Source organism: Diuraphis noxia, unplaced genomic scaffold (genome assembly GCF_037042655.1).
Source record: "Diuraphis noxia isolate RWA-SAM2 unplaced genomic scaffold, SU_Dnox_SAM2 contig0004, whole genome shotgun sequence".
Taxonomy (NCBI): Eukaryota; Metazoa; Arthropoda; class Insecta; order Hemiptera; family Aphididae; genus Diuraphis; species Diuraphis noxia.
The window spans coordinates 6,568,086-6,594,572 of NW_028301714.1; the positions used below are offsets into that span (position 1 = coordinate 6,568,086).

At 28.8% G+C, this 26,487-nt stretch overlaps 2 protein-coding genes across 4 annotated transcripts in view; both read left to right on the plus strand.

Moving 5' to 3' along the window:
• Positions 1–26,487, plus strand: part of Teh1 (tipE homolog 1 phospholipid transfer protein) — a 117,787-nt gene that overhangs the window by 48,152 nt on the left and 43,148 nt on the right. The gene's annotated exons all lie outside the window — the stretch shown is intronic.
• Positions 5,528–15,487, plus strand: LOC107172522 (uncharacterized). Of its 2 annotated transcripts, XM_089227492.1 has the most exons (11): positions 5,867–7,843; positions 8,435–8,663; positions 9,445–9,573; positions 11,441–11,487; positions 11,585–11,689; positions 11,898–11,982; positions 12,076–12,126; positions 12,220–12,270; positions 12,364–12,617; positions 12,701–12,866; positions 12,944–13,292. In XM_089227492.1, the coding sequence occupies exons 1-11, from the start codon at positions 7,826–7,828 to the stop codon at positions 13,075–13,077; spliced, it is 1,269 nt and encodes a 422-aa protein (XP_089083618.1). In that variant the 5' UTR covers positions 5,867–7,825; the 3' UTR covers positions 13,078–13,292. The 2 variants fall into 2 exon arrangements, with proteins under 2 accessions (XP_089083617.1, XP_089083618.1); XM_089227491.1 differs by lacking the exons at positions 11,898–11,982; positions 12,076–12,126; positions 12,220–12,270; ... (1 more) ...; positions 12,701–12,866; positions 12,944–13,292 and adding an exon at positions 13,309–15,487 and having other exon boundaries at positions 5,528–7,843.

Genomic DNA, 26,487 nt, shown 5'->3' on the forward strand with positions numbered 1-26,487 from the left:
TATGCTGTCGTTCAAAAACGTTGAAAACTAATCATTTTTTTTCTCCAAAAACGTTGTTTCTTTTGATGACGTCACATTTTTTTGCAATACTTTTTGAGGTAATGAAGGTTACTACTTATTCCTGTAGAAAGAATGTATTGCCACTGTGGCATAATATTATAACACATATTATAAGCTATATATCATCGTTCGGCGTTCTTATTTTTTTTCCCCATAGGTAGGTGTACTTATTGTTTAACGTCACCGTAAATACAACGTATTTTTTTTTTCTTCGCCGAAACACCATTACACGTAAGTTTATTTGACTACTGTTATATCATACACTCGATCGATTCCATCGCCGCGCCGTTTCGGATGTAATATAATAATAATATGTAATATTAATATTATTCGTGTCGGGCGATTCGTGTTGGCGGCGGGTAATGATGCAGCGCAAGGTGCCACCGGTGAAGGAAGTACAATATATGTATTATAATTTATTATAAAATACAAATCGAATACATACACGCACACACACACACATAATACAGAATTACACACTCACAATAATAGTATAAGCAGCCGAAAGCCACGCGTATAGTATAACTTGAAGGCAGTCTCGAAAAACCACGCCCACGCGTCATGACCATTTGTATTTGAACCATTTTATTGATGTTTCTTCATAATGTTTTATATTATTTTGTCACGAAACAAAGCAGCCCGTTGTTTCACAACATTATCTCCATCTCTCTCTCACCTCCCAGAACTGAGAACACCTCACGAATGCACACACTGCCATGGGGAATATTATTTCGATCATCTTGTCATTCGAACGGCCACCTCTCATCTGTTTTTCTCTCTCCATTAATTATCCACATCTATCTACCATTCTTTCTCTCTCTTGTCGTATACAATATACATATATTACCTACGAAAAAACGTAAAACAATATAATTTAAAAAACTTAAATTTCAGTACTTATAATATCATACACGATAATATCGTATTATCATATTATGATCTTGTGATGCGGTGGTGCAGGCGGCTACGGTCGTCGCTCATTGCTATTCAGATCACGACGACACGTCGCTAATTAATTCGGTAACTAATTTGCATTTCTCGCGCCCTCTCGGAAAATTAATATTATAATATGATATACATATTTATAAACGTGACCTCATGCAATTGCAGTATTTATACTTTTACACTACAATCAGTTTTTCGAACGACACACGGTGGAGACAACGCCAAAATATCGAAATTTAAAACATATGATAATTATAATATAATATGTATTTATTACTTGGCACGTGTTGAATAATAGTATAATAATCAATTCAACGATGCTAATACGATACGGTATATTATATAAATTATGATATCGATTTTGGCGCAAAACAAAGAGGATTTGATTATTTGGGGTTTTATCGACTCCACCGTTTTAATATTAATTTCGCCACATATCGACTCCGCCGTGTATTAATTTATATTGATTCTGTTGACCGTTCACTAATAACAAATTAAAAATACATTTTTACACGAGATTCGCACAAGACAACAACTGTCACTAAATGTCGATTATTTGACCACAGGATATTGTGAACAATATTTAAAATCAATGATTGTGAATTATGATCGATAAGACTTGTTCATACTTTTATTTTTGATAAACCAATATAGATACGTGAATAGGTAATAAAATATGTCTTTTTCGATAACACTTGTACAGATTATATTAATTAAGATATGAAAACCAATGCGATAATACGTGATCCCCGCTGCAATAAATAGAGCTGCAGTGAGTAGTATTATTTTTATTAAAATAAACGATCGACAAATATTTAGGAGATTCATATAGTCAGCCCCCGACGAAGGCAGAATCAATATGTAAAAAAGTTCGGCGAAGTTTATCGCAGCGAAATCGATAGGTAGATTTTTTACGGGTGAAAAAGTAATTTCGGTATACGTCCGATTATTTTACAAGAGACCTAGCGGTGGTATTTGAAAATAGGGAAGGAAAAAATTTTTCAATATTTTCATTATCAATTCATAATGTATGTATAACTAATATATTTACCAAAAATCTCATTTATAGAATAGAATGAATAGATACAGGAACGACATGGTTATAGGTTAATTCTGATTCCTGTATCGTGTTTACTAAGATTTATGGTCCGGTAGGTATTTGTGATTGATGAATCACTTTTTAATACAAGATGTAAAAGAGTAAAACTTAAAAAACGAAAAATAAATAACGATACTATAATATTTAAACGTATGACAAAAATCAATAAAATTGTAATATAAATAATAAATAGCTTAAATTTTACTTGTGACGTTCATCAGTCGCAAAAAGAATATTTTTAAAAAGTTATTACGTTTCAAATTAGTTTATAAGAAAAAAAAGAATTAAAAATTAAACTACCTACTCATGACTCGTTTTGAATGATAAATTTTACCACCAACGTTTTTCTAAAATTCACATTTACTAAATGTGAATTACTTAACCATGATAAAATTTTCAAAAAAATAAAAATATAGATGTAATTAAAATATATAAATTTGTTAATATTTATAAATTGTGTAAAAAATGTAAAATCAAAATAACAACTTTTTCGATTTTTTCCACCAATTTGTAAAAAAATTATCACTGAACTTGTAACACAAGCGTCTGTAAATTATGTAAGCACCTAGATAAAATATTAAATAATAATAAAAAAGTAAAAATTCAATATTGATTAGAACAAAAGTTATTTCTTTTGTCAGGTCATTCTGTTACACCTTGTACCTGTATTACCAACTTCTGCGCGTATTATCAGCTACCTTTGTTATAATATTATCGTCGTGCGTGATTATGATTACAGTTAGTCGACAATATTTCGCCTCGGGAACACGCAAAACGCCGAACAACAAGCACTGCACGCGCTCGCTTGAAAAAAATTAAAACTCGAAATTCGCCGGCGAAACGGAATAATAATAATAATACGATTTAAACGGAAAATATTAAAATAATACAACAACTGGAGCCGTGATGGCCGCGTCATCCGGAGTCCACACATTTATAAATGTACCCATATAACATGTATATAGTATCTATAAACGCTTCAGCAGTAAAAACATTATACTACGCTCTCGGTTCTCTGAAGAAAAAAAACAACATACACCGAGCTACTACTGTTCGAGAGACGACGAAAACGGTCTTTGCAATGATATAATATACATATACCACGGTTAAAGTAGCTTATAGTTTATAGTATATTATATTTTGTTCAAAACTCGTGCATCACGTTATATTAAAATAATAAACAACTCTCCCTCCACAAAAGCGGAACTTATTAAACTTATTATTTGCGAGGGACCGAGTCTGTTTTCATAACAAACCTTTATTGTTTACATTGATAAAACAAATCCCATGTTAAAATAATAATAATAATAATAATTATTATTATCTGGATTGAAAATATAATACACGACAAGTGCCCATGATAATATATAAGTACCATAATAATTGCTGTGTGAGTTTTGAGGGTTAATTTGTTTTATTATATCCAATCGAAAAATACGACTACGATTAATTAATGAAAAAGCTCAAATCGAAAGCAATAAGTCATAATAAATATTCACATGCTATAATATAGTAAAGGTAAATACGCTGCAAACGATGCTGGATATGGAACTTATCAGCCTAGATTAATACGATATTCTAGCCGTTTCTCATTCTTTTTTTTAATCGTAAATCAGTAAGTCTGCCATCATTGGTGTTCGAGTTACGTTACGAATTAATATAGTCAACCGACTTAAGTATTTCTCTAAAACATTTTTCCTAAAAATGTAATAATTTTCGAACACGTTATAGTACCCAACATATTACATATGTACCCGCTATACATACCTAGACAGCCAGTTTAAATTATTATAGTATTATTATTACTATACAACCGGAAAATGATGACGTTTTAATAACTGCTGCAGGTACGTTAAGTTGTAAACTTTCAGCTGTAAAATTAAGAACGTCGTAAAACTTATATACCGAGTACTCTAACTTATTAATCAAGCAATTTTCAGCACCAAAACTCTAAACTTCTATCATTGTCTCGCCAAATCATATTGTTTAACTACCCGCTATAACGAGGACATAAATAAAAAAATAAAAAAATTACCCACCAGATCCTTTCGTGTAATGAAATCTTTTTGAAAACATCATATCTCTATACTAAAAAATTATAATATACGACCTCAAACAATATTTTAGCGTGCGAACTGTACACAATATATATACGATGTGCGTGGATTAATTTAAAATATTTTAAATGCATCGCTGCTCATAAGTAAAAACAAAAACAAACACAACCACAACAGTATACCTACCCACTGTGCAATGGAAGTTACATTACATTGATGCTATGTTGAATATAGGTTTCAAAAAAACATTACCAATTAACATCATAACGATATTCTATAACTATTTTATAAAAATAATGTTTTTTTTGTTAATAACTAATATTCTATAAACTTTTTTGATTCATCATTGACACGATATTACAATAAAACATGTATACGATATCATATAATTGTTACATAAAAATAATATTTATATGTCAACAACCAACATTCTTTAAATGTTTATGATTTATCAATGACACGATATTACAATTAAACATGTATACGATATTATATAATTGTTCCATAAAAATAATATTTATATGTCAACAACTAATATACTATAAACGTTTTTGATTCATCAATGACACGATATTACAATGAAACATGTATACGATATTATAAAGTTGTTTCATACTAATGTCAAAAAATTATATTATATAGTTGTGATGACTGCAGGTAGTTAGGTGAGGGAGGTCACGTGTGCCTCCCCGATTTTTATTTTTAGTGCAGGCTGTGGCTACACATTATTCAAAAATTGTATGTTTAAAACACTTCTACATTCCACCAAAGAATTCAGTCTAACTGTCTAAGTCTATTAGCTTATTATACTAGTTGTTTTCAATTTTTGATTGGTACCAATAACGTATTATCCACGTAGGTGCAAAAAGCCTAAATGGTTTTTGAATCCGGAAGCCCCACAAAGTTTACCTATTAGTGACAATGGTGTATCATGGCTAATAGGTGACATAGAGCTAAATTAAACTTGTGTATCCAATGTATCGATTGTGAGTTACTATTTATTATGATTCACCGGAGGAGAACCAGGTTTTAACAAAAAAAAAACCTATTAATTCTCTATCAAAAAAAGGGTTCAATAGCAGTCTTGTAAAAGATACTTTTAAAAAGTATTCAAGTACAGATACTGCAGATACTTTTTTCAAAAGTATTTAAAATACGTATTTGAATACTAGAAAAATAAAGTATTTAAGTACAAATACAAATACTTTTAAAAAGTATTTATAGATACTTTCAAATACTTTCAAATACTTTTTTTTTTTAAATATGTTTTACCTTTTTACCTTGGCCTAATGACCTTATAGATAAATTGAATTATTAGTCAGCTAAATTATTGTTTTATTTTAGCACTCTAGTTTTACTTAAATTAATTAGAATAAGAATAATTCAGGATTTTTTGGTCTTTATAGTGTATGTCCATCCAAGTTGACAACAATGTTATGTATTATAAATATAGTGTATTACTTATTAGTAATTTGTATGCAAATAACCCAAATAACTGTATACATTCAATTAAATGAATACACATTACCTAGTACTAGTATAGGCCACTAAAAATATTACAATATACTTACCAAAACACACCATGAACGATCTATAACTAAAAATCATCTACAATTTCAAATTTTTATTATTTTATTTAAATTTGGCAATTAAGTAAAAGGAAAAAAGTATTCAAAAATAGTATTTGATTTTAAATACAGATACTTTCAAAAAAGTATTCAAATACTATACCCAAGTACCTACTTTTTTCAAATGTATTTAGAATACGTATTTGAATACTTTTATACTCAAGTACTTTACAAGACTGTTCAATAGTAATGAACTTGTGTGTAGTTAATTGTAGCATGTAATTTGTTTTATATTATAAGTACTTAATATAATAGTGTGACCCGAAGTTTCGCTAAAATATCGGAAGTTTTGTAAGATTTGTTATGATGAGGAAGTTACTTAGTTATCTATATTTTTTTTTATTTTTTTTCTATCTACGTAGTTAGTTGAATTGCAATCAAATTATGTTTATTTATTTTTTTCGGGTTTTTTGGCACGGACACTTAGATTTTTGGCGCGGATAGCCGTTGAATATTATAGAGGACTTTTCCCCGGATCGATGGGTACCAAAATCGATGTTATCTGACTTTTGGTTCGGGAGTTATGATTTTTCGTATGTTCATTGAACTTAGAAAATTACGTAGTTCCGTGGACTTTTAGTTTTCGTTCCATCACTACAAAACTCGATATCCTGGTATTTTGGTATACGACGATCCAAAAAGGGTATATGTTAGAAATGCGTATGACCATTATTCCGCCCGTAATAGGGGTAGAAAAAAGTTGAAAAACGTATCAAGTGATTTTTTGTATAGGTACCTACCCAAACATTTCCTTATGGTATACGTTCATTTAACGTTTGACTTATTATATTATTTTTTACTTTTTTTTCGTATTTAGTTATTTAAAGTTTTGTCCTTAGGTCAATGCTGTTAGTTTGTTTGATTTTGTAGTACCAAGTCGTTTTTAAAATGTGAACATTTTGAATACGAGCATTTTGTTCGTGTTTTTTTTTATCATTATGTTATAGTTTATTTCGGTTTTTGGACGACCAGTGCTCGGGCACTTTTCGACTTATAAGTCTGGTTTTTTCTACTGTGGATAGCTAATTTAGTTAACTTTCCATAGATACTGGAACAACAGCTAACCTCACTATGGTAGGCGATTTTCTGTGCAAAAAACGCGTAAAAAGTGAAATTTTGAGTTCAAATACCTAGTCATTGTTTTTATTTTTTCGTGTTTATAGTTAGGTTATGGTTATCGAAAAATGTAAGGGTATGTAAGTGTCAAGTGAGCTTTGACACCAATGTATAAATGTGAACATTATTTTAAAAATGAAATTTTAATACATTGTTTAAGATTTTTTGGATTGCACTTATATGTTGAGAACTAGCACGTACCACCATCAACCTGCCACCTATATGTTCGTCATATATAATATACAGATCATATTTTATAAAACAATACAACAAAATAGAATCAAGTTATAAATATCATATAAAATAGGTACGTAATTCTCAAAGATCAGAATATGTCTGGAAAATGTCCCAGGAAATAATATGTCTAGGGGGGGGCTGGGCCCCGAGCCCCCCTTGATTCCGTCCCTGTCATATAATAATGAAACACATTATTATTTAATTTATTTTATTATTTTTATTATTATTAAAGCTATTGAAGAGTTATTATTCAACAAATAATATTGCTTTCGTGTATTTATAAAATGATTTACCCAGTCATATCACAAAGTAACACTAATGCAATGTTATTTCTGCGATGTCATATTTTATCATGGGTTTTTACGCCATCGCGTGACCATTATTGTTATCAGAAGTATGTTTATATTTATAAATTTAATAAATATTTATATTTATAAATATCACCCATCAATGATGAGCGGCGGCCAGCGACAACGATCGCCGACGAACGAGGAGCGACGACACACACAACGACACAACCTTGCTGCAGACTGACGACTGCAGTATTCACTTTTCACTTTTTCACTATTATATCTTTTGTATTAGCTTTTGCCGTTGGTGTTCTTTTACTTTATTGTGATCATTGTTCAGTGTAATAATACTTTGTTTTATTTAACCCTAAGAATTCTTGCCATCAAAAAATAATGGCGTTAATTAAACAGGTAAATATTTAAATTTGTACTAACGTTTTAGAGGACGCTATACGATATATGTGTTTTCTTTGTCTTACAAACGTACAGCGAGATACAGAAAATGTGCGTTAATCAAAATCGTAGTGTGTTGTGATTGTGAAATGTTTGAATATAAGAATACCTAAATTTATCTATCAACAAATTAAAAGGTACTAACATCATCTGCTCTTAAGCGTCGTGTTTCTTTTCGATTTTTAAATTTTTATGTGAGATGAGAATTTTTAATTAGTGATATTTCACACTTCTTTTTTTAAAAAATATTGAATAAAAGCCGACGCACAGATTATGTTCTTACCTTTAAGTTTGATAACATTTCAACCCATTCCAATATTAAAAGTAATATAACACAAAACACAATCGATTCTGATGAATGTAAATTTGCTAAATCGTTGCTACCTAGTACCTACCTACGTTATTGTAAGCAAGACAACACAATAATGTTTGGATAACGTCCTCTCAACTAGCCAATGGGAACTACAATAGATATTTGTTTTCTATTATTTTATTATATATATGTAGTGCTTACTGTAATAATTATAATGTATTTTCCTATATTTTTAGAGACGTGCATGGGTTATTGCTTTATTTGTTGAATCCCAAACATACAGTGTGATACCAACAACTTGGGTTTTCCAATTAACCGATGATTTTGGTAAGATAACAATATTTTGTAAATGGCCACCTGGATTGGATCAGGATGTTACAAGTGAAACCATAAAGAATACAACCGTCCCAACAGATGATTGGTCTTCATATAAAATTCGTATGTTGGATAATGGTAAAGAATACTGTAAGTATTGCAAAATAAAATATTTATCAAATTATTGTATACAAGTATCTAGGTATATAAACTGCTGTGGAGTGACCCTACCATGTAACCGGGGAATTGTCTGGTGGCTTGGTTTATTTAATCAAAGAGTAACCAGTTGTTCAGATCCAGATATTTTGTAAATTTTTATGGTGATAAATTGAGTGTTTTGTTTTGTAGTTGGTTGAAACTAAAAATAAATGTTAGACACATATAATTATATAAGACATAGTATGTTACATGTATAAGGTATTATACAAAATATACCTCCGAGCAGAATCATTTTTCATTTTTATCGTTGGATTCAAATTTAACGTATCCAATGCTCCATTACAGCAACTTACTCAATGACACTAGGTAGTAGGTACTTACTTCTATACAGCAAAATGACTTCTCCAGTTTTTCTTTTTGTCAGTAAGAATTAAAACTTATTAATAATATAATATAATTCATTAATATAATGTATAATATATTAATATATTAATATAATTAAAAATTATTGTTTAAACCAATGCTTAAATTGAACATTAAAATAAACAATAATAATAGGTACCTATAACATTTTAATTACTCATAATCGTATATCAATACCAACTAGTTAGGGTAAAATTGAAAAGTGGATTGTAATACCTATATGTTTGCTTGACATGCAATTTACATCCACTCTGCCACTGTAGCCATGTATATAAAATAAATAAATAAAAATACTTCTTAAAGGTATGTCTAACATAATTTATCTATATTATTTTAAATTATCATTTAGATAACTTCAGTAAAGCATGGCATAAGAAGATTGATTATGTTAAATCTGCAACTGAAAGTGAAGATGGTCCTACAAGTTCAAAAAAATCCAAAGTTAATTTTATACCAGACTCTGAAAGTGAAATTGAAGGCAAGTACTTTTTACTAAAATTAAAATTCTTATATATATTTATAGTATTTAAAATATAATATATGTATAAAAGTAAAATTCATATAGTATATATGAGCATATATGCTCTATAGGCGTGTGCAGAATTTTGTGTCAGGTGCAGCATACATTTTTAACTGGCCTTAAAGTACAATAAGCAGCCCACTTATTTTCTTTATATAGCCCTCCCCCCCCCCTGAATTCCGTTTAGCCCCACTGTATAAAAATGTAATATTTTAAACGTTCATTTAATCACTTGTGTACCCGAATCATTATTATAGGGTATAGCCCCCTCCCCCCATATAAATTCAACTCTCTACGAGTATGCCTATTATATTTTAATAACAAATATTGTAAATTGTAATTAAAAAATAATATTTTTATGTATTATAATATATTATTACTCTATACTTTAATAATTATATTAAACATCACTTAGGTAATAAAATAAAACTTATAAGCAGGGCCGTTTTGAGGTTTGTTGAAGCCCCTGGCGAATCAATGAATTTGCTACACCCACCCCCCCCTCCCCAAATTGGCAATTTGCATTAGTTTAAAATGAACATTTGAGATATATAAAATATGTATAAATTCATAGTAGATACCTATATACTAATATACTAAGTAATAACTAATAACCTTTAATAACTATTTGTATTTATGTTACTTAAATATATATAGAAAAAATTACTACATTATAAAAACAAGTAATTTTGTACTACGACGTAAAAATCAGTCAACACTCGGCATCAGTAGCAGTTTAACAGAAAATAAAATTGTCGTACTTAATATCTTTGCTATAGTAGACAATTATAATTTGTTGTATTTGAAGAAAGATAATAACGCGATAGCCAATAATACGAATGACCCGACATCACAAAATGATAATACTATTTTAAAATTGTATTTGTATTATTATAGGATTGCGCCCTGGCCATTCTGCTCTGAATACGGCCTTACTTATAACTAAGCATATATAGTACCTAATTAATAATACCTAGGCATTTATACATTAGTCGTAATATTGGAACTCCTAAAAGTTAGGTACGTAAAATAAAAATAAATAAATAGACTTACAATATAAGTCTGCGATTATTAGGTAGCAAATGTTTAAACTCATCAATTACATCATTAAAGTCAATACCAATTAAAAGTTCTTGTTCGACAGATCTCGATGGCATCCAATCTTTCTTGTGACATAGTATTTCTTAAATTTTTTTTATAATGCAGGGTTTTGAAAAACTACGTTCACAGCTACAACTAGAGTCACTGGAATTGTCACAAACATTATAAGACAATTAAAACAATTTTTAATGCTGTTTTAACCAATCGAGCATCATTCGCTGCACCCGTGAGCACGCCTATGTATATGAGTACAGAAAACAATGAATGTGTTGCAATTTATATGATGTGATTTTGACCATGATTTTGGTATTACCACTATTACCTATTTGAATACATTATAAATGTACCTGTGGACTGACATTATACTCAATAAAACTGATGGATATTATGGTACATTCACATGCCATAATTAATAAAAAATATTTAATTCAACTAATAGTTTTTTTTTTATCTTTGGAGAAATAAGATAAAATACCTAATAGTTAAAAATTTGCTGCTGTAGTATTTATAATGAAGTAGGTAAAAATTAAGTAGGTATTTACAATTTTACAAAAGTACTTGGTTATGCATGATATTGTAAAGGAAATTGTAATTCTTATATTTTAATATATTTCTTTTTGATTGGTGTACGCATACCTGTTTGACTATTTGTATCTATTTAAATAGGTAAATTTAATAATTATTTTTACAAGACCTGTTGATATATAATATATATTTTTTTTAGATGATGATACTTTCAATGTTATGCCAGCTGCAGCTACTAGTAACTTGGTAATTTATTAATCTATTATATATATAATATAATATATATTATATTAGGTATACATAAATTACTTATTTAATAATTATATAATCCTATTTGATCTAGGTGCCAGGTTTAATGTCCACAAGCAATAACACAAATGTGTACACAGAAATGGAAAATGTGTCAAATTCAAGTTACACTAACAACCAAAATGTATTTCCGCAAATGGTAAATATAAATCTTCAAACATTTTCAAAAAATTTAGCTACCTATAATATATTTACCTACTGAATTTAGCGGATCTGACCTAATATTTAATGTTTTTTTTAATACACCCCAAATAAATTGTTATAAAGATCAAAAATTAATTTATTAGTTAAAAAAAAAAAATAGTGCCAATCTGTCACTATGGTTGATTAAATAATTAATATTTTAGCGTTATGGATCAGCAGTTACTACTAGTAATTCCATTGGTGAGCCACAGTTAAGAACACATAATACTTCCGAACCAGTTTTTAATGGTAAACATAATTTGCTGTTTAATATTTTCTATTGATCAGTTTCAAATTCATATTTTAAAATAATTAACCATTTTCACTCCCTATTATTATTAGGAAATCAATCCAACCAAGAGCCACATTACACTTCCTCGCCAGTCTTTGATGGTAAACATGATTTGCTTTATAATAGTCACCATGTATCAGCTTAAAATTTATATTTCAAAATAATTAACCATTTTTACTTACTATTATTATTAGGAAATCAATCCAACCAAGAGCTACATTACACTTCCTCGCCAGTCTTTAATGGTAAACATGATTTGCTTTATAATAGTCACCATGTACCAGCTTAAAATTTATATTTCAAAATAATTAACCATTTTTACTTACTATTATTATTAGGAGTTACTATGTCTAGTATAATGGAAACATTAAACAATCTGGCTAGAGATCAAAATATAATCAAATTGACACAAGAAAGAATTTTATATAAAATAGAACTGTTGGAAATGAACTCTCAAACAGGAAGACAGAATTTGTCAGAACCTATATATCTGGATTCAAGTTTCTGTGACCATTTCCCTATGCAAAATGCTAATATGTTTTTAAAAGTTGAACAATTAATTACAAATGATAAATCATTTAAAGATAAACTGGTATGGACATTTATATATTATATACTTTAAGTATAGTTCTAAATTTTCCTTACGTGAACCATAACGTTAACTTATTTGTGTAGGAGTATTTTATAAAGAACATTGGAGGATGTAATTTGAAAAATTATGTAAAAAGAACATTAGGAAAACTGTTTACTGATAATTATGCAACTCAATGTACAATGACTGGAAGAGGCAAAGATGTTTTAACTAAAATTGGCGATTCTGAGGTTCTCAAAACCATAAAAAGTAAAAAAATCTATTTAACTAAGAGATGGTATATTGGTATGTAATTATTGCATTTTAAAATTTTATTTTATTAACAGAAGTAATTAAAGAAGTCATCTGCTCTATGATGAAAAGAGATGTAGTATCAGATTCAGAGGTTGAAACAATAGTGGCAGATTGGTTTAGATACTCAAACACAAGACTTTTGAGGTCATCAAAATCTACAAAATAGGGTTAATAACTAAAGCTAAATGTATTTTAAATTGTTTTTCTTTTAATCATATTATTATAAAATGTTCAGTGTTAGTACACAATTTATATACACCTGTGGTATTGGGTAGTAAATAGTATCTTTAATATATACATAAAATAATATTATGTATGATCATTTATATTATGCAGATTTTTGATATTTTTTAATAAAGTCAACAGTATTATAATTAATGTGCTTAACTTATTTTAGACAACTGCTCGAAAGAAGAAAAGTTTGGGAGTTATTACATCAAGGCATTTTAAAAAAATTCTCAATTTGGAAAAGAAGAAAACTCCTAAAATACAATTACAATTCAATTGTACTACAAATCTACCGAATATGCAAAGTAATGAAGAAATTAATCATACTGTAATAGATACTCAATTACCAACATTTCCTAATATTATTTTGCGTGAAGTGCAATGTAGCTCAAATGCATATTTTTCAACCTCAAATAGTAATTTAAATCCAAACATATCTGATGATATTCAATTACCACACTTAAAACAAAAGTCCAGCATTGATATAAAAGATAAACTGCGACACTGGGTTATAAAACATAAAATATCTCATAATGCTACTAACTCTATTCTTGGTATTTTAAAATGTGAAGGCTTAAATGTTCCAGTAGATGTGCGTACTTTAATGAAAACACCTACAATACCACAAGAAATAGTTATAATGGGTCATGGTTCATATATTCATTGTGGTATAAAAAATATGTTAGTTCCAGTACTGAACAAATATTTTAATATGATTGATTGTGAAGGAGATTTAAAGTTAGGTATTAATGTAGATGGTCTTCCAATTTCAAATAGTTCTAAAAGCCAACTTTGGCCTATTTTAATATCAGTTATTAATTGTCAACCAATAAATAAATATGTGCTCCCAGTAGGGATTTTTCATGGGACAACAAAACCAACATCCGTCCATGAATTCTTTCAACCATTTGTAGACGATCTCTGTGAAATATTACAAAATGGTTTGTTTGTGAAAAATAAATTATTTAAATTTAAAGTAGGACACATAATTTGTGATACTCCTGCCAAAAATTTTTTGTTGAATGTACGAGCACATAATGCTTATTTTGGGTGTTCGTCTTGTACTCAAGAAGGTGAATACATTCAACATAGAATGACTTATCCTGAAATTGACGCTCCTCTCAGAACAAATGACTCATTTCGCAATAAAGTTCATGAGGAATACCATAAGGGTGACAGTCCTCTTGAATTCTTACCAATAGATATTGTTAATGATGTATGCCTTGACTATATGCACCTTTTATGTATAGGAATTACAAAACGTCTAATTACTTTATGGGTTAAAGGAAAAAAGAATGTTAGACTTACTGAAGAACATATGTTAAATATTTCAAAAAACATTCTAGCTCTTAGACCCTATGTACCATCAGAGTTTAGCCGCAAACCACGGATATTAGAAGACATAGACTACTGGAAAGCTACTGAGTTAAGGTTTTTTTTACTTTACTCTGGTTCTGTAGTCTTAAAAGGAAAATTAAAAAAATCTTTCTATACTCATTTCATGTTATTAGTGTCTGGTGTTAAACTGTTAATAAGTAATGTTACATGCCAAACTCACAACGAATTAGCTGAAACACATTTTAAAAAATTTGTTACTCAATATTCAATTTTATATGGAGATCACTTAATTTCCTATAATGTACACAGTTTATTGCATCTCCCCATGTTTGTTAAAACTCATGGTCCACTTGACAGCTTCAGTTGTTTTAAGTACGAAAATTATTTACAGGAAATTAAATTCTCAATTAAATCTGCAAAATATTGTCTCCAAGAAGCTTTTAATAGGATTAGTGAAAAACAAAAATTGTTTTTGGTAAATCCACTAGAATTGCAGTATTCTGTATTATTTCAAAAAGAAATAGAAAATCGTACACCTTCAATACATTTCAATCTAACGGATAAGCTTTACAAAACAATTGTTTTAAATGATTTAGCCATGAAAATAAATATTATAAAAGAATGTGATAAATATATAACGTTAAAAAATAACTACATCGTCAAAGTGAAACATATAGTGCAATCAGACCTTAATAAATCCAATATCAAATTAATTGTGCAAAGATTTTTAAATTGTAGTTCATTTTATACGACCCCTCTCATTGATTCATCAGTTTTGGGTTCATTTATAATAGATTTAACAATTTCAGAATGTTTTTCAGTGCATCTTAATGAAATAAAAAATAAATGCTTAATGATTCCTGTTAGTACAGATAAAGCAGTTATTATGGAACTTACACATTCTTTTTTTGAAAATAACCACAATGAATAACTTTAAACAAGTTTATTTTTGTAATGTGAGCGTTTTTATTTCTATTTATTATATATCCAAATTAATATTTAAATTAGAAAGGTACTGCCTTTAATGGAAATAAAATAAGTTTATATGTTTTATTAATGTATTTGTTCATATTTAATTATATAATAATAAATAATGTAGTATTTATTTATTTACATTTCAAACAAATTAAAGATTTAAAAATTTGTATAAAAAGTGTTCATAGTTTTATAAATTGGTTTTAATATCAAAATATTATAATTATGTCTTGTGTGTATTTGTAACTTTATAAATATTATAAATTATATACCTAGGTATAGTATGTAAATGAATAACAAATCTAATTTAATTAAAACACATTATGGAAGTAGTCGTATAGATGAGTTTTAAAATGTTGTATACCTACATTTATTTTTATTATATTGTACTTATTATAAGTTTCCCTTCATATAAATATTATGGAAAATTTGTTTTATATGATGTATACCTAAACATATTTATTATTATATCGATTTTATATGTATTAATATTGTTATTGTTATTTATTAGTCTTACTTATATTATAGTTTATGTATGTAAATAAACAACAAAATATGATAATTCTTTAAGTTTTTAGTATTTTATTCAGTACCTATTTATGTGTTTATCTTTATAGGCGCAATTGGACCGACCTTCAACTTGTGGGGGGGGGGGGGGCGGTGGTCTTTGCGCCTATCCTATTGGATTTGAATACAAGTTACAAGTTGTTTTGAAACATTTATGCAACGTAATATTTCACAGTGGGATAATGTGTTAACATAACATTATATGTATGTGATTTTTGATGTTATATACACATTACATGAAAACAATAAATTTGCATCGCAGTGAAATAATGCATCTATGTAAAGTAAACATTATCTGTGATATTGCATGGTTGTTGAGTATGTAATATTCAATCAACAATTTACCTAAACATCTCCATTACATTCAATAAAATATAAAAGGAATGTATTTTTAAAATGTAACTAGGATATTTCTATCTAACGGATAAGCAATATTTTCTGAATGACAGCAGTAATGAGCATTAGCAATCGCATACATATTACAATTACGTGATTTCAACTTAAAATGCGATGTTCCATGTTATCATGAAACATCGCTTGAATATCTATGGAATATGACTTTGCACACTGGGTAGGTATCTAATATGATATTGTACGAGCATGGTATGAGGAAAAACCACGCAATTGTAACAGATTCTTTCGAAATGAAGTTTTTGAACGAACAGACCTGTGAACTATATTTTGCACGCATACGCCGACGATTTGTATACGTAAACCATTATACAACGACCATTAATACCAACCCCAAAGGATTGTCCTAACGTGCGAACTGCATCATAACCTTTGTGCGTGGATTAAATTTAGACACGTCGCTGCTCAAAAGTCAAAATCACAACTTTAATTTAATATAATATGTGTAACGCGTACAAACCACGTACGTATACACGATTGTATCATTACAAAAAGCAGAAGCGGCCAACAATAATAATTTTTTTTTTTTTTAATCGGGAGTTTGAAAATATTTACAAAAAATAAAAATTACATTTTTCGACCAAATTAAGTGAATGTTTTTTGCCATATGTATTAATGTTTTTTAACTAATATTTAAATTTATTATTTGGTAGGATTATCGATAGGTAACCGATATTTGACATCCCGAACGTTGACCTGACGATTTGACTAAACCTTGTTAATTTGTTTTCAATAACTTGTTGCCCATCTTTTATAATGTGTATCACAACTTGAACACAAATTTCTGTTCACGGCTTTTGATAAACCGATCGCTATATCATCCAAAGTTAGAGACAAGCGGCTAAACTAATAATATTATGCAATAAACTATGATTATACTGTCGTCTCGACGGAAAAATTGGCAAGTAGCTGACCACTCAATAACTATATAGTACATACCATTATGTTATTTTTATTATTAGTTCTATAGATACATTCAAAGTATAATATAAAAATGTTCAATTTATGACCAAGTCACGCTATATAATATAATAATACATATACACTTAAATATCAATACCCTGCAATGACCATAAACATGATAATATTATATTTTAACGATTTTTTTCGCTTTACCGTTTTTCTTCTCCGTGTTTGAGCGGCATTCAACGGCCGAGAATTATTTTCTTTGAACAACAATAAATTGAGGAAAAACAATTATAATTGATGCAATATGAAATCGCACAATGCAAATTAATTTGTCAAGTACTAATAAAACTTCTTAAACTATGAAAATTTGTTCTTTAATCGGTTATATTCGTAGTAGATACGCAATACGTATTATTTTAATGATTTTTTTTAAACTTTACTGCATTATAAATACAAAACTAAATCATAATCATAATGTAATGGCTAGAAACTTAGAATTAAAAACACAATATACACAATGCATATTTTGTATTGTACCCATTTATCGGCTATCCATTCTAGAGACAACTAAATTATATTATAAATATGATATAATATAAAACACATTATACTAGTATATGATAGTGTAACCATAATTATTTTATCCTAAAAGGGGACACTTTAAAAAAAGAGGTACGTAAAATGTAAATACCTACATAATAATAGCAAATACATTACATTTCATTTTATTTAAAATTATTTTTTATTGATAAACGAATCAGACAAACATTAGATACTACATATTTTAAAATTCTAAAGTTTTTACTTAAACAATTTTTAATTTACAATCACAATTACAGTTTTAATATTTATCCTTAGATAAAATTTTTTTATTATCAATTCATGATTGCAAGTCTGATACAACGTCCTATAGAGTGTAGAATCATGATGTACCACTTCAATTTTCATAAATTTGGGACCAAAGTGGGACATTTAGATATGCGGGACGCACCTCTGAAAAACGGGACAATCCCCCCTAACGGGGGACGTCTGGTCACACTAGTATATGAGCTATATGAATATAAATAATACGTACAACGATAAAATATAAAATATTTTTCATTTTTATAAATTTGTGTCTTATTAAAACCAAAGTCATTAAAATAATGTAAAAAAAAGTCTCTATATATTATATGATATAGGTATAATATACCTTATATACCTACCTATTATTATCGGCGTTAGTTTTCATATTATTTTTCAAAGGTAAAGGTTTTATACGTTATATATAAGATGAAAACAAATTCTAACTAACATACTCAGATACACCTATTATGGTCGGTAGGTTTTTTTTTTTTTTTTTTCCAAAAAACAAAATCAAATAATTTTTTTTCCGTGTGGTTATTATAATTAAAAACCACACAATCAAAAGTCGTGGCTCGGTAAATATTTATGCGTGAGCGGTAAATGGTCGGTGTGAAAGGCTGCGTGCGATTACCGTGGCGTGAAATGAAAACCGACTGGTGAGGGGAAAAAATGATTACTGTGATATTATATGTAGGCAAGATTCACGCGTGGTTAACGGCGAGAGACGAAAGAAAAACGGCCGCGAAATCTAACGTACGAATGCGATTTTATACTCTCATGAAGAGATTAGCTAGAACGGCTTCCTGTGATCTGTTTGCACAACGAAATTAAAAATAAAACGGAAAAAAAGTTTTAATACGTCGCTGGGCATAGGCACCTTGTATATTGTAGTCGGTAAAGCGGCAGACACTATCTAATATGCTCGTCCAATCTACATTTCTACATCACGCCGCCCGTACACGACGTCTATAGTGTGTAATCAGATTACACGAATCACTAAACTTTGATATAATTCTACGGAGACCAGATTATATTAAAAAGCAAAAGAAATTGTTGCTGAACGACGGAGGAGATCGTGCATTTTTCTTATAGTTTTTTTTTTTTTTTTACCAAGTCGTTACTTTGATTCAACGTCCCAGAAAACGTTCGCTCGCAAAAAAATTCAAATATGATTATCTAACACGATCGAAACACATTCCAAACAAAATATTAGGTAATATGATATCATCGCGTATAGGTATATGCAGTTATAACAATGCAATTTAATATTATTTTATTCGTTGCTAAAACTCTGTTAAAAACAAAACGTAAAAAATGGCTGGATGCCGTGGCCAAGGTCACATTGTAATCGAAGGTTGGTGCTTGGGGATATGACCTTCAAACAGTCCTGCGTAAATACGTAATATGCGTTAAAGCCAGCATAACAAAAACGGAATACGTGATTTTGTAATAAACTCTAATCTATAATATTATATTATTATAGGTGAATAAGTATAAATACATTTACAAAGTAAAAGCGCCAATTATGATATTTTAAATAAATTCTATTTTGTATTTTACAATTTTGACGAATTTTCTATATTACAATATAACGTATTTATAATGTAACGTAGGTTAGGTTAGGTTATGTCTGTCATCTAAAGTCATTATAATACAATATTATGTCCTACGTTATCTTCACGACGACGTAGAAATAGATAAACTTTCAGGACACAGTGGTTTTTTTTTTTGGTATGCGTATAATAAATAATAATAATAAAGTAGACCATTATGGTGTGTCATATTCGCGTGTCCCGCGTTTATTATAAATTTGTAAGCACACCCGTATATATTATTATTTTTCTTTCCCGTTATTAATTTTTTGCTCTATTATAATATTATGCATAATATAATATTAGTACCTATAGTCATCAGCCATGGTGTCTGATAGTAGAAACAATATTTACATTAAAATTGGCCGATTCTTGTAACTACAAAACCTCATTAGGCACTTCAAAAAGTATTAATGTTTTTGAAAACATTAATTTATTACATAATCAGAATACATTAAAAAATATTTTTTTAAGAAATATTTTACATTTTAGAATGACAATACTTACGATTGCGAGACGGATACAAGTACACAACACATGCGGATGATATCTTAAGATAATAATAAAAAAATTGTGTATATTAACAGAATTGTAAACATAATATACATTTTGCGATATTTAAATATATTGTCATTCAAAAACGTAAAAAATTAAATCGATATAAAGTTATAAATAAATTATTATTTTTTAAAACATTGGTTTTTCTAAATTATGTGAGATGTGAAATAAGATATCAAAATCGTTGCATAATACTTTTTGAACTAGTGTGTGGTTAAATTAAAAATCACTCTGTAAGCGACGTATACACTTCGATGTGTCGTCGCTACCTCCGCCCCCTCAATTATTTAATTTTATAAAATTTTCGAGGCCAATCTAATATTTATTAGAGTGCTGATTTAATGCTTAATGAAATAATGGAGATTATTTAGTATCGTTTCAATCCATCCAGGTCGAGTACACACTACAAAGAATTATTTACGATCAGAAATGTATCGGATTGGTAATGCAAGCTTTTAAAACATATAAAATTCATCAAATGCGCTCGTTCGTTTTCGCTGAAGAATTCGTTATTTAACGCGTGTACCGCGATGTTTTTAAATTGGCCAGCTACTTGGTAAAATTATTCGTTCCAAACCAAGTTCCGAAGTCTGCGAGAGGAAAAGCTATACTCTTGAGGAGAAATCGGCGTATTATTAGGCGCAGGCACGTAGACATAAATGTATAAATGAGCCTAACGAAGCCAACGAAAATTTGATGATTTAGAAACGTGCAATTCGATAAATTTGGACGAATAAACAGGTTAAGTCACAGCCTTGAGGATCGATAGGTATATGATCGATAATGTAAGCTCAGATGAACTCGATGAGAAACTCTAATGAACTGTTTCCAAAACCATTGGAAACCATAAAAAAAGAAGAGTCGTATTTTATAATGATCAGTCGAGGTTGTAAAGGACTCATTCCTGTCTAATCCCTCGTGACCGAGGGAGACGATCTCATGTTTCCAACTTGTAGAACTGCTTATTCATCAGTAAAACCTATCTCATTAAAATACTGTCGACACACCATCAGTGGCGGCTCGAAGGGAGTATATTTGAATCATGTGATTTACAAAAATATTAATGGGTGGGTGGGTGGGTCTTATGGTTGGAAAAGGTAGACTGGACCATTTTTGCAGGTTGGTAATTTAAGTATTAAATTATAAATAATACATGTAATATATAGCCGTAATGTGTACTCAGCAGATAATGTACAGTAATAAGTAATAAGTAATAACTAATAACTATATTTTAGGGTGGGTGGTGTAAAAATATTAAACGTGATTCGAGGGAAAAAAGTTTAATCCACCACTGCACACCATCATACCCCGTTCATTGTAACTTCCGGAAATCCTACAGGAAATACTACCTATAGCATCAACAATTGCAGGTACAATCAGAAAATTAAACTCTATTCATTTGTGAACACAGACAGCTAATTTAATCAAATCAAAGTTGTAAAAACTGAATAATATGTTTATAATTTTGGTATTAAAAAGATGACAAATATGGAATAATATATAACCTTGCAGTTGATGCCTTAAACTAATAACAAAATATATTAAACATAAACGGCACGTGACGCTATATAATCACGAGGGAATGTGATGGCGGGGTATATGCGAACCAAACGTTATTGTTTATTTAAGTTTATTATATTATCACGAGATACGCAATAAACGATATTGAGTTTTAGAAAAAAATATTCTGAGCCGAACACATATTTTAGTTTAAATATTATGGAGTCGACCGAGCGTGATAAAATATGTAAATACTGCGAGATTCATTAAAGCGTGCTCACCTCTTTATTCCCCTTAAATAATTAGTTTGTTCAAATTCAAATTTTTATGATTTTTAAATATTCTAAAGAACGTTTTTTCAACTATTTAGATTTTGATACAATTAAAAAACTGTGGTCGATAACAATTTATTTTATTTTCAAATTAAAACTAGCATTTTTACGGTAAATTTGTATATGACTTTTTTTTTTTTTTTTAATATTGATTTATTTGAATCATCATTCGAACGAGTTGTTTCTGAGTTACCAAAATACAATAAAATCGTCTATACAAATAACTTTGCAAAAACAAATGTTATATTGGATAATACACTATTTACAATAATTCTATATAGTTTGAATTTTAGTATATTTTGTAGGTATAAAACATTGAATATGAACATTTAAAAAAAGATCATATGATTGACAATTTAAATGTTATTTCCTTACTAATATTTACTATTATTTATTCATTTATAACTGAAAACTATATTATATTCGTCCAAAATTAGAATTTTAAGCAGCTAAGAACTATAAAAAGTATCTTTCTAAAAAAAATTTTGTTTTAAACAAAAACATGTAAGAAAACAATGAAAGTTTTTGAAATAATGAGTGTATCAATTTTAATGAATCGCCTGGTGTTTTTTATTTTAAATTTAAGTATCGGTGAAATCAGTAGCCAGCAAAGTCACTACAAAATCGGCAGAATTTATTTACTCTTGCACTTATGAACGTGTTAATGTACATAATAAGATTAGGTAGGTATATATCGTTTGTTTAATATTGTGATCAATATATGTGGTAATTTCTAACGTTTTGCTACAAAAATTGCAATAACTATAATACTTGGAAAATATTACGGTATTACGCGCATTAAATTATCCTGTGTATTGAATGAGTTAAGACAAAATTGTCCTTTCCGTACGATTAGTTTTCGAACTTAATAATCGAACGAAATAAACGATATACAATATTATATTATATCGTATAATAAATTATAATTATATAATATATACCTAACGAGCGTTGATGTTTCTATACTATGGTATGAAGTGGAAATTGCAAAGCTTCGGAAACTAAAAATGAATTATCAATAATAACAATAAAACGTCTTTACAAACAGCGGAGGCCGGAGGTCATCTTTTATGTATTCTCTGAGGATATTCTCTATTGATATTTGAACAATGATGAAAGACCTGAAAATTTGATTGGAATAAATTAATACTTCAACACTTTAATTATACAACGATATAGCTAGGTAGTCGCGAGATTCGATAATTATTGAGAATGGAATTATAAATAAACCGGGTAACTCTTAGAATAACAAAGAAATTTTTAATTTGGAAAATAATAATATTATATTATTTAATAATAAACCATCAGTTAGTGTATAAAATACGTCATGTGTTTTTTACTCTAGCCAAGTGATAGTGTGCACTTATCGCACTTGTATTTTAATTTAAAACAGAAGTTACACTGTACGAATCAAATGAGATTATCCAGTAATATGACTAACATGACTAATATGTTAATACCACAAGCTAAATGTATCAATAAAATAACAATAAGTTATAATCATACTTCAATGTTTGAAACATTTTCCTCTGAAAAACCGTTAAATCTAACAAACAATCTAATCAAAATAATAAAACCAGAACTATACAAGCTTAAAATCTAGCCTCTCTTACAAACAGATATTTCATACCCATCGCTGTTATTAGAACTACCACAATAGACAACGTTAAAGCAAAAAAGTTCACTAAAACTACTGCCAACGTAACATTTCCCAAAATGAACCAATAATCCTTTTAGTCCATACGCACTAATTTATTCCACGGTATTTAACAAATGATTTAATAATAATATGTTATTGCACTAGGAAATATAACCGAAGTCTCTCAAACTTAAAATATCCACAAAACGTCCACCCCACACGTTTCTAATAAAAGATAAAAAGATACCTTCATTCTCTTAAAACAAGTCAAAAAACAGTCAAGAGTCTGATTAATACACACTCGGCTATTTATTTCTACGCCGATAATGAAATAAAAACGTCGACACGCAAATTAACAAACACATAAAAAACGCAAAATCGTATCAAATTTATATCTAACTGTTTATCCAAAGACTACTTGAAAATCTTGAAGTGAAAAGAAACTACCTTCATCTACCACGTTGCAGATAGCTGTATTTCCATTATATATAAGTTGGCACACACAACATGCTTTATCAGATAACTATATTATAATATTATAAACCTCGAAGACTTCTCTAAACTTCCTGGATCGATTACAGTATCTCACGAAAGTACTACAGATATTTAATGTTTATTATGGACGAACCCGTAAATATGGACACATCAAACAACCAATCACCAAATAGTACGGGAGGCAACAACGAAATAATACATTATTAATTAATAAAGACACAGAACCAGAAACAACCACCTCAAAAGTCATAACAAGGGAAATAATTTAGTCCAATCTTCGAGCCCAACCTCTGACATATTAAATCAAAAATTTATGAAGCATACCTGTTCTTTGCTGATCACCGTTACCTCCATTATCACAAACTCCAATATTTAACCACGCTGATACAGGAAATTTGAAAACAAATAATATCATATAAAACTTCAATAATTGTATCTCCTTCTAATAAATTCGTATACCTACTAATCAAAGCATCAAATATCTGGTTCAAATATTAGAACCTTTTAATGATCTATCTATACATAATCTAAATGTACACATAAGTTTTTAGTCAAATAGTTAAAGAAGTCTTTTTATTACATAAATATAATATCAATAGTTAATAAATACATTTTTTCTAGCAAATTTTGATAATTTAAACGACTAGTTGTATAAAAAAATGCATCAATAATAATTTCTCTTGTATTTAATTTTGTTATTAATCTTTTATTTACTTTTTTATCATAAATTACATATTATACTTTGTATTTGTATTTTAATTTTTATGTGAATTAATTCGGGCGTTATTGAATAAGATACCTAGCAATTTGTTTATTGAATACTTTTCTCTGTATTGTATTTCTTGTTTATTAATATACCTTTAAACCATATTATGGTACAAATATATTAAATTTGATTTGTTAACTTATTTATCATTAATGCTTATCTGCTATACAAAATATACGCTACTACCACACGCAATCGGAACACAGGAAAGGTAAGAAGAAATCGTTTACCTGAGTCCAGAAAGCAATCGACAACTCCAGATCATACACGACCTACGGGCTTTCAGTAAGTTGAGATGAAAACGTTTCATGAAAAAAAGGTCGGAAATATTTTTGTGGTTTTAGATTGACGGATTATATTACATCTACCTATATGTTACATGTTAAATTGTTAACCGTTGAAAAGAACTTATATATTATATTAAAACGATCATGCGGCTTATAAGGTATTTATAACCCTCTACCTTACGGCTTTGTTGGGTCATTATTTTGACGATAAACTCTCGTTATCTGGAAAAGTTTCTTGAAAACATTTTCTTACACAGTTTAAATATCTTATAAACCATTATATTTTGATATATTTTATAGTTATAGTTTTTTTGTTTATAAGTTTTTACTATTTTGGACGACAAGATACATTTAACATTTTATATGCCGAAATATTCATAATTTTCTGAGAATGTCAAATATAAAAATTAATTTATGAACGAGTAATTAATTAGTTGTGTATAACTTATAAGTATTTAAAATTAAGATGATCGGATTAGTGAATTAAAATTTTTTGATACTTATCAACCGTGACAAAGTAATAGGTATGTCAGCAACATCGTGATACGCATACCTATACCCCACTTTTTACTGTGAGTTACGTTTTCCGTCTCTCATTGGCCGCATATATTAAAGCATGAAAATCGGAGAACCTAACACATAGGAAACAGTGGGGATGCGCAAAAAAGATTCAAATAGGTACGTATTGTTGATGACATACCTCTATATTTTGTCATGCTATTAACCTACCTGGAGCTTCCGTCTTAGCCTTAGGTATATTACTCAAACAATTTTAACTAGGTATCTGTTTGAAATTAAATTTTTATGTATTATTAAAAAAATATTTTGGTTTGGAGTATGAAATTTAAAATGTATTTTGATACTCAATAAGGTAAAATACTAAAAAAAAAAAAACTATAAATTGAGTTTGTACTTCGAAAATGTTAGGTCGTGAATCTAAATTGTGAAAAAATATATTATTTTCAAAAACGTTAATGCTTTTGATGATCATGAGTTTTCACTGCTAAAAAAAATCATACTGCAGTTTAACGAGAGAGAGATAATAATAATATTCTGTTTCCATTAAGAACATAAATTAGATGAGAAAAAAACCGAAACGAGAATTCGAAACGTTGTTTTAAAAATTCATGGCG

Excerpts from the sequence above, each read along its gene's own strand:
- LOC107172522 (XM_089227491.1), top strand. Across the intron at positions 8,664-9,444 it reads GGATAATGGTAAAGAATACT|ATAACTTCAGTAAAGCATGG; the intron begins GTAAGTATTGCA and ends ATTATCATTTAG. Across the intron at positions 9,574-11,440 it reads CTCTGAAAGTGAAATTGAAG|ATGATGATACTTTCAATGTT; the intron begins GCAAGTACTTTT and ends TATTTTTTTTAG.